Here is a 12,753-nt window from a genome sequence, read left to right as displayed (position 1 = left end):
AACTGGTCAAAATCCTATATCAGATGTGGCCATTTTGTTTATTGTCAGAGCCAGAATGTTATTTATTACCAGTGTATACAAGTTCCTCTGTTTGGTGCTAACTAATCAGAGCAGCGGTAGCCGAGTCGCTTCTCCACATATTCATCAGCGAGAGCTCTTCAGAACACCCTGCATCCATCGCTCTCAAAGCACACAGAGCTGAATATGGTTACAAACACAATCAGAGCAATAATTGATGGATGTGATAATTGACAGATGTGCATGAGAAACCAATAAGACTGAGTAAATGAGATCATTAACAACGGCAGCGCTCATCAGAAAAGAACAAACCCCCTTATCAGCCGACTTAAGACACTGATAATCATACGCACTTCATTTGGAGAACTTTTCTTTAGGTCAAGACAAACATGGCCTTTCCATCTTCCCCCTGAAGAAATGACCCAATTACTGGGTTTTGAGTGGCATTAGCATTCTGAGCCGCATGGTGTTGCAAATGTGAGACACTGGGGACCGAGGGTGAGTGCAGCTGCAGAGGGGAGTTCACGATGCAGCATCCGGGGCGTAAAAGCTCACATTAAACTGGTGAGTCACTGCAAATGTGGCAACACACAAACCCGCGAATGTACGACGCGCTTGAATGCGTTCATCCACACAGCTTGTGCAAACGACACAGAGCGGGTCATGTTTCCATGACAACTGTTTGACTATAATGCAGGAACTGGGCACTTTCAAGCAGAAGCTTTCCGTTTAGAGTTCTGGCCGATGGGATGGCATATTTTTACACCCATCGCGGTGATTAAACACAAAATATCTCTCAGGATGCGACTTAATAAGACTCGGTTTCCCCAATACACACCCATGTGGACTAATTAGCACTATGAACTAACCACTGTTATTCCTGACAGCTAACGGAAACAAAGATGCTGTTAAAAGTAGGCAAAAGGGGTCATTTTGCTGAAGCTAGGTAGAAGTTATTCAACAACTACACAGACTGAGCACGCTCTCAATAATGCTGTATTAATCCTGTCGCCCCCTTGATTATCTTTAGCGCTAATTCTAACTGAGCTCTGTTCCCACTACAGTTACAAAGTGAGCACAGTGGAGGCTTCATAATTAACAGTACTTAACCAGATTTCTCACCAGGTCTTAAACTATAGGCAACAGCAGGTGTAACTGCACTTAAACTGTAGTGCATGTGTCAAAATTAGCAAGCTGCCTTTCAGTCTATTGCATAGTCATCTACTGTACTAAGGCAGCATTCTAACCATCATGTAATACACAAAAGACTCATCTTTCAAAAGAGTTTAACATTAACATGTTGCTAAGCTACCTATGCAATAGTCTAAAAAGCACACACAATACATAATACATGCAAATACTGAGTTTACATGAGATTTTTTCTTTTTGGTATTAAATAAAAGAGAATTTACCACCAAGGATGCATTTATTTAAATCACAAATGCAGTAATAAAATTAGTAATATTATTACAATTTAACACGTTTTCTATTTTTATATATTTTAAAATGTAATTTATTCCTGTCATGGCAAAGCTGAATTTTCAGCAGCCATTAATTAAGCCATCAATCATTGTTGTAAATTGAAGCTGTAAATAAAACCGATAACTGGAGTGCATTTTACAAGAAAATACTATTTCAGTTTTTCTTCTTCAAAATTTCATGTTTAATTCAATGTGTTACTTGCCATTTCTTTGTAATTAATTGTGAAATTTACTAGCAATTTCTGAGTGAAAGTTGTTTCTACACTTTTTTTTCAACCATGCTGATTTGGTGCTCAAGAAACATTAATTATTATCAGTGATGAAAACAGCTGCACTGCTTAATATTTTTGTGGAAATCGGGATTTTTTTTTTATTCTTTGATGAATAGAAAGTTCAAAAGAACAGCATTCATTTAAAAACGGATATCTTTAGTAACATTAAAAATGCCTTCAGTGTCAATAATATTTGAACTAATGTAATGCATCCTTGCTGGAAAAAAAGTATTAATTTCTTTAAAGGCACACTATGCAAGATTTGTATCTTAATATAACAGCTTCGAAATCATTTCGATGGTAAACGAACCCGTAGTAGGGTGACGTCACATACATCAACAACATGTGAAGTAGCCTCTATGGAAGACACTAGCACGCATTTCAGACATGAATCATAGCAAAGCATGAATAGTCAACAAAGAAAACGAAGAAAGCGCGGTCGGAAAAGTGCAGAGACGGCTCTGCGTGAGTGGTATTTAAGACAGTAAAGTTAAATACAAGTACTCCACAGTGACTCTAGGGGTCGCTGTTTGAGACAAACAGAAACTGCATAGTGTGCCTTTAAAAAAAAAAAAACTTTTAGAATGGTAATGTAATATAAGAAAAAAAATATATACGTAATATAATAAAAAAAGCTTGCCTTAGATTTTGACCAAAACTGTTCATCTTAGAACTGTATCTTATGCATAACTGTGCATCTTTATAGCAATACATTTTAGTCTACCTAACACCTATAATTTTCACAACCAGATGATTTTGGAAAGACATCCAGCATTATAACATAGCCTACTGAATGTTTTGTGTTTGCATCAAATTAAATATTTCATCTTCTCTGACAAAGGTCTACTGCTCTCCTTAACTGTATATATAATGTCTGGCAGTTTCACACACTCTTGCTTTTTTCAACATCTTTCAGAAGCATCAACAGATAAAAGTGACATTTCTCATTTCTTTCATTACTACTAAGAAAATCCACCTGGCTTGATTTTTCAACTAGCCTTAACACTTCCTTGATAGACATCACAAAGCCCACATAGCACTTAACCTGAGGCAAATCTGCACACTAAAGCAACTGAGGCTCCTTTTAATAAAGAGAACAGATGACACTGTACTGGGTGAGTGAATGTGTGTGCGCAGGATAAATGTTTGCCATGAATACATGCAAAATGAGCTCGATTCGGTCCTTTCCCGCTGGGTTTACTGCAGCACACCTTTCTTTTTTCTCTGGGGAAGTATGGAGTCTTTATATCTCCTCAACAGCGACTCAATCCAATGGATAAACCCAATCTCACAGGAAACGTAACTACTTTATGAGGTGGCAATTTCTATGAATACGAATACGAAAATGTAAAAATTTTATTTAAAAAATTAGAGTTCACCCCAACCCCATCCCTAAACACAACCATCACTGGGGCGTATCACGCAAGCAGATCGTACAAAATCGTAGGACTGCAATCGTGCGAATTCAAACAAATTAGCCACAAATTCGCCATAACGTAAGATAGTCATGAATGAAACTGTAATGGATGGATCACACAGGCGTCCAATAACTCTAATCACAGCAACACATTTTAACGCAAGTTCTGTTACCCATCTACCCCTCCCACAACGCAGATAATTCTCTGTAAATCTAAAACACAGCATACGTCAAATCCCAGTGTCACCATTTTAAGTTTCCAGCACCAGTAATATTGTAGTAATGCTAAAATAAAGTTATCAACGAAAAAAGGGTCAGTGAATTCATTCTACTTTAGAGATTTACATTTTGAGAGCACAGAACACACACACACACACACACACACACACACACACACACACACACACACACACACACACACACACACACACACGTACGTACGTACGTACGTACGCACACACACAGTGTTTATAGGCTAAACTCAGAGTGAACACCTGCTTTACTGGAGCAATCCATCATAGTGTTTTCTTTTACCAGAACTCCATCTTCACTCTCTTGTTCACTCATAATAGAATATTTGAAGTTCTATCAAACACAGATTGGTGCTTAAAGCAGCTGATAATCATCATAATCTCACACGTACTCCAACACAATCCACAGCAGGCTTTAAATTGAGAACAGCAGAAAGTAAAGGGGGAAAAGCAATTAAACCGTCTTAACAGCATTAAGCGTGTTGCTGGATTCAGGATGTAACGGTCAATCTCGCATTGTTGATGGAAGTATGACACTTTGACTAAAACACGGCACATCCACAGTCATCTGGATATGCCTTGATATTAATAATTCATTACTCTGATGCCGGCAGAGAAACGAGAATCAAATTATATTATCCTCGATGAACGTGAAGGGTGTGCGTAAGAGCCATGTGGAACGGAGGAGATTCTTTTAATGAAACAGAGCAAGAATAGTGGGATATTTCTCATTAAATATCTTTCTGATATAATAGAGGAAGAGAATCTTTTTAGCCCCCATTTGATCGCATTGCTTTTTAGTAGAAACAATTGAGAGGTTAAAGAGATATTATTTGTGATTTATCTTTCCTATAACAAACAAGCTGAAGCAGAACAAAAAAATGAATGAGCGTTTTAGGTTGTTCATAAATGGCTGGCTGTTTCTGGACATGGTCAAATTACAACACTGCAATAACAGGAAAAAAACACATAATTTTGGAGTTAGCAGGAAACAGACAAAACCTTCATCTACCGACTCAAGGTCAAGCGGTTGTTAGCGTGTTTGTGTGCACGCTCTTTGCGCTTCGTGCCGAGTACTTATCGCTCTGTGTTAGTGTCTGATTTAACACTACTTTCCCTTTCTGTGTTCTTTCACTCAGTCCCATCACCTGTTCTATCATGTGCTCAATGTTTTCTCTCTCCTCCTGCATTTATCTACCTCTTTAGTTCTGATTCAAAATGAAAAGCACACAATTTTCGTTCGGAAATTGAAAATAAATTTCACTATTAATTACAAAGATACGACAAGTATCACAATGAATTAAATATAAAATTTTGAAGCAGAAAGCATTTTTTTTTTGTAAAACATACTCCAATAATGTTGTATTTACAACTTCAAAAAATAAGAGGCAACCACTATCAAAGGCAGAATACTATGAAATGGAATCTCATAATTGACTGATTTGGAATGCTCTACATAGGTGGCTTAATGTGAAGCACAATGTATTCTCCAATTGGGTTTGTCAGAACTGTCCTCTAATATGCATAAAAATACAAAACACAGAAATATTGGATAAACATTTCTTTTTTCATAACATGGACTGTTCACACTTTTCGGATGAGCATACTCAGCTTTATGGGATCATTTTAATAATGAAGTATACGTGCCTTCATTATAATGCTGCCTCGTTCTAGTGAACCCAATATTGTGCATTGTCACACCCAGGGCCGTCGCTAGTGGGGTGAAAGGGGGTGACAATTATAGTGGCCCCCACAAAATCCAGCAGTTATACTTTAGGCCCCATTTGTATGAACAATTCTTATATTTATATTAGTTGTATGCCTGAGATTTAAATGAAAACCACAAAAACATGCAATTTGGTTAAATATTTTTTCCAAATATCTTACCTCCCTAAAAATGGTTTAGTCCGATCTAAAGTATTTATTTATTATTCAGTCAGTGACAAACATCAGATGGACCCAATTAAAATTGTAAGTCCCGCCCCAGCTCGTGAACAGAACCAATCAGAGTTGAGGCGGCAGTGCCTGAAGTTAACGATGAACTTGGTGGAAGAGCAGGAGACTGACTGACTGAAAATTTCAGGGGAAAGAAAACATAAATCAGTGTACCAGAAACGCCATGAAAAGAAGGAGAGGGAGGCCAGGAGAGTTGTTGTATCCCAGTCGATAAAGACGTTCTTAAAGACAGTTGTATTGTTATTTCGCTGGGAATAAGCTACGGCCCTGGTCACACCCCAATATAGAGTGATAATTGCTACTTATATATGCTCACTTTTTGGCCATATAAATACCACGGCACCAAATTGCAATTTCCCTCTTTGAATGTGAGCTCAATATTTAGCATATATACCCTATATCATACTATATGAGCCATAAAACCTTGATCAGCAACATGTTGAGTAACATATGTATGTATGTTTCAGACTATTATATCATACGCTAGGCTTTACAGGGTTAATTTTTCTAAACCAGTGGCTCTCAACTTTTTTGACTTGAAGGCCCCCCATTGCCCAATCCACCCCCCCCCCTTGTAGTAATACTGCTGCAATTAAATTATTGTAATATATTGTTATTTTCTTAATTTAATGTAAATACTTTAAGTAATCCTAGTCTTTCCTGTCTTTTCCTGTCTTAACCATTACTTAAAACAAACTGTTTATTTGATCCATGACCTGTTTTAAACCATTCATCAAATCTCTCCATACATCCCACCCAAAACGCAGTTGACACTGAACATTAATATGTCAAGCCCATAAAAGAAAAGCTTTGTGAAAAGCCAGTGCTAATCTAAACCCACAGCTAATCGCTGGCCTCCTTATCTGGCTTATTTATGAAAAGTCATCAATCATTGAATATGTTGATCCTATTTGCACAGCGTGGAGAGTGATAAATGACACTAAATTCATGAAAAGCAAAAAAATAAAAAGGATGTCAAATTTATTCGCCACTCACTCTGTGTGGCAGTGAACTCATCAAGTGGGTGATTGGCGATGTCACGGCTGAGCATAATGTCATGAACATGCAATAAATAAATGAAAAATCAAAACTCACGTATGGTACAGATTCCAAAGTGTCCGTGTTGACAATAATTGGGGCAGGACTTGCCTGTGAAAAGAAAGGGAGGGAGAGAGAGATGGATGGAGAGGAAAACAGAAAGAGAGAGATAAAGATCAGAGTGGATTGGATTGGAGATGCGTGAACTGGCCTAGTTTTTAAGGGATACATCAGAGCATGATGGGAACCGCTGAGCTCACAGATGCCATGATGAAGAACACATCTTCAAAACAACAGTCGGCAGCAACACCCACAGTAAATGGAACACAACATATTTACACACACACACACACACACACACACACACACACACACACACACACACACACACACACACACACACACACACACACACACACACACACACACACACACACACACACACACACACACACACACATAGATTAATTAGATAAATGATTAAATAAAACATGGCATAATTTTGCGTGTGATCATTGCTGAGGGAAAAAAAAAAAATTGTATGACATGAATGTTGAAATTGTTTATGTTTCTCTCTCTTTTTCTCTCTGCTGTTTAGATAGTTTCTGATGACCACACAAAGTCAACGAATCTCTCCCACACAGCACTGAGGCCAGAAATCTTAGTGGGTGGACCTCTATTCTGTGCCTAATTTCATTGACCGTTGTGAAGTGTAACCCCTTCATTAGCCTTTATTGGAATATATTTGCTCACTTTACACAGCATAATGTACAGCTGCACAATTCACAGTACAATAACGATATCTGCACAGTTAGGCTAATTTACCTTAATAATGATGTCTGTGGTCCTGGAGGCAGGAATAAATCATGTGAATTACTGCAGACCACAAAACCTAACAAATATTTTGCTTTACTATATTTTAAGGAATAAAAACGCACAAAAAGTTTTCTCATCGCTTCATAACATTAAGGGTGAACTACTGTAGTCACATGGGCTGTTTTTACCACCATTCTGGGCCTTGAAAGTTGCAATGACGTTGCTGTCTATGGAGGAACAGAAAGCTCTCAGATTTCATCAAAAATCTCTTCATTTGTGTTCTGAAGATGAACGAAGGTCTTACGGGTTTGGAACGACATGAAGGTGAGTAATTAATGACAAAATTAAAATTTTTGGGTGAACTAACCCTTTAAGAAATATGATGATACTGTATGCAGATATGATTATGCATTTTCTTATTTACAAACAATTCCTATTTAAATCTACAATCAATTTGAGTGGACCAGTGCTAAGTTCACACTTATACAACTCCATCCATGCTTCCATACACAAACAAATACACACTGATGTTAATATCTTAGTTGTGAACGTTAACAGCTCAAATATGAATCAAACTCACAAATATAACTAAAATAAATCACTTAAAATGCTTAATCCCAGTTACTAAAGGTAAACAGCAGGACAACTTTCATTTAGATAAATGTCCTCATGAAGTGTAATGGCTATTAAGTGATAATCCAAAGTATTACTCTAAATATGATGTCAACTACCACAATACCACTTTTTCCAGAACGAGTCCGATACCCAGTACTTGCCGATACCTGTTTGGAATTTAATATTGGGCAGAGAAACCAAAAGAATATGAATCAAATTAGTTGGCTGAGCAAATAGATATTTCCATCAGTTATTTTCATTCCTATTTATACCTGTTAAAATGTATTGCAGGATCTACTGTTACTTTCACTGTTCATATTTTTGCTCTATCATATTTAATTCATCTGTAATTTAATAGGACAGTGAACATTCAGAGCTGCTCTAGCAGGACTCAATCAGTCAAGAGCAGTGAGTGATTTTCTCTGTCTTTTGTGTTAGATTAAAATTGAGGACAAAGACAGCAGTAGGTTTATTAAGCTGCTGTCACTTTAAGAGCTGCAACAATCAGCAATCAAGAGCATGCAAGAGAGCATGCACTCTCTCTTTCTCTCTTTACTGCCAAGTTCAATTACCATTCAAATGCTTGGGGTAAGTAAGATTTTGTATGCATGCATTTACTGATTTATTTATTATTATTATTCAAAATTATATATATTTTATTATAAAAATTAATACTTTTATTCAGCAAGGGTAATTTAAATAAATAAAAAGTGACAGTAAAGCCATTTATAATGTTACAATATATATATATATATATATATATATATATATATATATATATATATATATATATATATATATAGTTATTTTATACTGTCTATGCATAAAAAAATCCTGAAAAAAGTATCACAGTTTCCACAAAAAATATTTGTTTTCAACATTGATAATATTTCAAACATATTAAAAATATTGAAAAATCTAAAAATGTCTAGTGAAATCTGCATTTGAATTCCATCGTGACTTGATTCTGACACACATTTTCTCATTATTTCACTAATAGGGGGAGGGGAGGGGGGATCAACGCCCTTCAACTGAGCACTTTAAATAGAATACGAGTTCGACAAAAGCTAATACTGCATATCTGAAAAGCTAATAATGCATATCTGATGATGCCTAACAATTCATGTCATATGATTTGCCTGCATGACTGAATGTCTTTTTAATTTTCTTTGCTTTTACAGTTTATTTTTTTTATTTAATGACAAAGTTACTGAGGAATGAGTGGAGGACTAGTTTCTGGAAGCGCTTAAACCTGCATCATTTGCATTAGTCCCACAGATCAACATGTCTAATTGAAGTTTTGCAACTGTGTGGCTGTTCTCGCTTCCACTGATTTCAAACAAATTTCATAACTTTGCATTAGGCTAAACAACAGCCATTTGTAAGTCGAAGCAAGTAAACACTAGCTCTATGGCACTCTCAAAACATTGCTCTGTTGTTGGAGAATCCCGACCAGCCCATCACAGCAACACTTGCTCAACCAATGGCGTGAGTTTGGGGTGGGGCTATCTGTTTTTCTGACCAATGGCAGACCTGTGTTTAAGGAAACCTGATTGAAAACAGTCATTATTTTTGTCATTCTGTTTGTTACCAATACAGGCATACCACCTTTAACAATAATGAAAGATGGGCTAGCACACTCTGCAAACTCATTCAGCTGGAGGTTTATCACAGACACATTAGCATTCAGAGATGGCCTACTACACAAATCCTCAGGGAGATACAAGCCGGCCTGTAGTGGCGACTAAAGATCGATCGACAGCAGAGATTGAGGCTGTCCCTGCTTACTGCGCACTGACTCTAATTACATTAATACATCTCCCGCTTTGAGAGCTACAGCCTCAATCACACCGGGACCGGAGAACCAGAGAGATGTGTTGGAAAGCACACAACAGAGAAGAAAAACCTCATTAAAAGCTTGAGCTTTACCACTGAGGTTTGAGACACAAAGTCAGCTCGAGTTCACACTAAACAATGTGTTTGTTTCTATCCCTGTAAAGCATGACATATTAAATAATAATCGGAAAAATCTTTCTTTCTTTTTTTAAATGGAAATGTTTATTGAACCTTAAAAATTTTAAGATTTCTTAAAAAAAATCTTGCATACAAAGTTTGCATATTGTTTTTTGTTGATTATTGGGTGTGATACATCAGGCTTATATGGCTCATGTAGTATGATATAGGTAGGAAAATATCAAGCTCACACCCGGGGAGGAAGAATCTCAGAGGACCCAAATAAGCAAAAATACCCTTGTGCAGTTGCTAAAATGTATATGGCCAAATAAGTAAGATGAAAATCTGAAAGCTTATAATGTAAATCAGTGAGATTTTATCACAGAATACTTACATAAATGCATAATGTCTTAGTAAGATGATATTTAAATGCTTAGTTTTATGAACAAAGTTCTGTAGTTTTTATTGTGGGGGCAAAACAAGTAAACATTTCTCACAAGCATGATGTATCATAATTGATACATTTCAAAATGTTTTGATGTATGGTTAATCATGTTCTTCAGTTCAGTAAGTATTCGTCTGGAAATATAACTTACAATATAAAATTGATTCTTACAGTTACTTTGTAAAAATCAGTAGATTGGACATTTTTAGTATGATATTAAAAGTCCTTTTACTTGCAAAGAAAGTATAAGCTATCAAACAATCAGACAACAGGTTTTTCATGTATTGATCAACAAGTTTTGATCATGTTGATAATTTAGAAGCCTCAAATATGCCACAATAGGCTTTATAGGGTTAAGAAGATCCCACATTTTGTGATGAATGACAAGGCAGGATCAACAACAAAAATGTGCTATCTACTGTAGCTGGAGCTATTATCTACTGATGAGGTCCATCATGGCATTGCAGACAAACATTAAAGAGATTAAAAGATAATTGCAGCGTTATCTCAAAATATGACAGTTTAATGGTCGGAAATAAAAAAGCAAACAGAACGTAAATGAGCAAAAGCTAAGTATAATATCTCCCTGGATGACAAAGAGCAATATTGGCCATTTCAGAAAGCGAGTCATAAAGATGCCGTCCCCTGAGACACATACACTCAGAAAGATGACTCCAATTTTCAACTAGGATGACATTGCTAAACTACTAGTCATAAGCGAGAAGAGGGCTTTTGCATATTGCAGATTTAAGTTTATATTGAATGATCTTGAATATTATGATGATAATTCTGAGCTCTGTAACGCCAAATCCCAATTTTAATTTGAACCCATCATTTTTAAAACATTACATGCTCCTGCTAGGTGGTGCAATAAATAAACATGACTGCATTCATCAATATGCAAATGATATGCAGATTTATTTTAGATTAACACCAGACATCAAGTTCAGCACTCTGTCTGACAGTATAATATTAACTCTATGGATGTGGGTGACTATGAACATTTCTACTGAGATAAATATAAAAACAGCACATCCGGAAAATAATTTGGGTACCTTGACTTGAATAATTAATGCTGAAGATCAAAGACAAAATCAAGAATCGCTGAGTCATTTTATCTTTATGAGGCTTTGGTGTATTTGATGACCTCATACTGAAACTGAAAGTGGTTCAGAGTAATTAAAGGTTATCCGATGGTGTTAGGAAGTAGTTATTTGTTCTTTCCACCAAAACATAGTCACTTGGACATCAAATAGAATCCAAAATGGCAATGCTTTATCAGAAGTATTGTGCATGCAAAATTGCTCTTTGAGGAATAGAGAATGAGGTCATGACAGCTAACTGTGATAAAGAGACTTCTATATCGAAGTTTTTCAAACCAATGTGGGACTTTAGTCAGGTCCCAAAATAGATAAATAGCCCTGGATAAGATGCAGTAGGCATTTTTGAGGAAAAGTACTTCAAGTGTTGTTTCTATATGATTTTTAGGTGCTGAATCCATTTCTGCCGTATAACAAGTTGTAAACATCACTGTTTTGGCATAAACAATAAAAACAAAATGGCTGCCAAAAAAAAGTTTAAACATTAAACATTACAACTAAAACTATGCATTCTCAGAATATTTAAACATGTAAACAATGAAAAAACAACATTAACATGAAAGGGATAGTTTTTAATGGCTGCTGGAATTATGCCAAGGTACACTGGGAAGCATATATCAGTGGAAATATGCAATTATGGCCAGCCCGAAGGGGGGAACTTGGAATACACATGACCCCAGGGGGGTCATATTGAGAATCACTGGGGTGTCCACCTGCAGGTGGAATATTTCAAACCCAGGGGTGGCAAGGTAGCTTGCCGAGGGAAAGACACATGCTCAGAGAGGCTTACAGTGGACTACACACGTGGGGGTTGCCCAGAGGCCGTGTTAGGTGTCGCCCAGCCTGCAGATCTACATATGTCTGTTAGCGAGGCGCCATGCGCTAGAGCCCAAGAGGATGCCACACTCCGGGTGGAGCAGGCCGTCACATCAAGGGGGCATGGTCGACCTTGCTGCTGGTAAGCCAAAGCAATGGCATCCACTATCCAGTGAGACAACCTTTGCTTGGAGAGAGCCTTTCCCTTCAGCTTCCCACCATGACAGACAAAGAGCTGGTCTGAAGTCCTGAAACAATGCATCCTGTCTACGTAAGTATGGAGGGTGCGTACTGGACAGAGCAGTGCCAAGGCTGGGTCTGCGTCCTCCAAGGGCAGCGCTTGCAGGTTCACCACCTGGTCTCGAAAGGGTGTGGTGGGAACCTTGGGCACATATCCAGGCCGGGGTCTCAGGATCACGTAAGAGTTAGCTGGTCCAAATTCCAGGCACACTTCGTCACCCGAAAATGCCTGCAGGTCCCCTACCCTCTTGATGGAGGCCAATGCAACCAGGAGCACTGTCTTCATTGACAGGAACTTAAGCTCCACTGATTGCAAAGGCTCAAAGGGAGCACTC

The 12,753-nt window shown here is 37.4% G+C and overlaps 1 protein-coding gene across 12 annotated transcripts in view; it reads right to left on the bottom strand.

The window, feature by feature from the left end:
• Positions 1-12,753, bottom strand: part of dlg2 (discs, large homolog 2) — a 243,638-nt gene that overhangs the window by 66,540 nt on the left and 164,345 nt on the right. For 11 of the 12 annotated variants that reach the window (XM_081354624.1, XM_081354630.1, XM_081354629.1 and 8 more), the window contains one exon: positions 6,491-6,544. In XM_081354624.1, the coding sequence (XP_081210750.1) occupies positions 6,491-6,544 (54 nt within the window). Of the gene's footprint in view, positions 1-6,490; positions 6,545-12,753 lie in introns of those variants that run through there. The other variant, XM_081354627.1, reaches the window with a different exon arrangement.

The sequence above is a fragment of the Scardinius erythrophthalmus genome, assembly GCF_964197995.2.
Source record: "Scardinius erythrophthalmus genome assembly, chromosome: 23".
NCBI classification, from domain to species: Eukaryota; Metazoa; Chordata; class Actinopteri; order Cypriniformes; family Leuciscidae; genus Scardinius; species Scardinius erythrophthalmus.
Note: the sequence above shows the minus strand (reverse complement) of the source record. Positions and strands in the feature narration are given on the sequence as shown.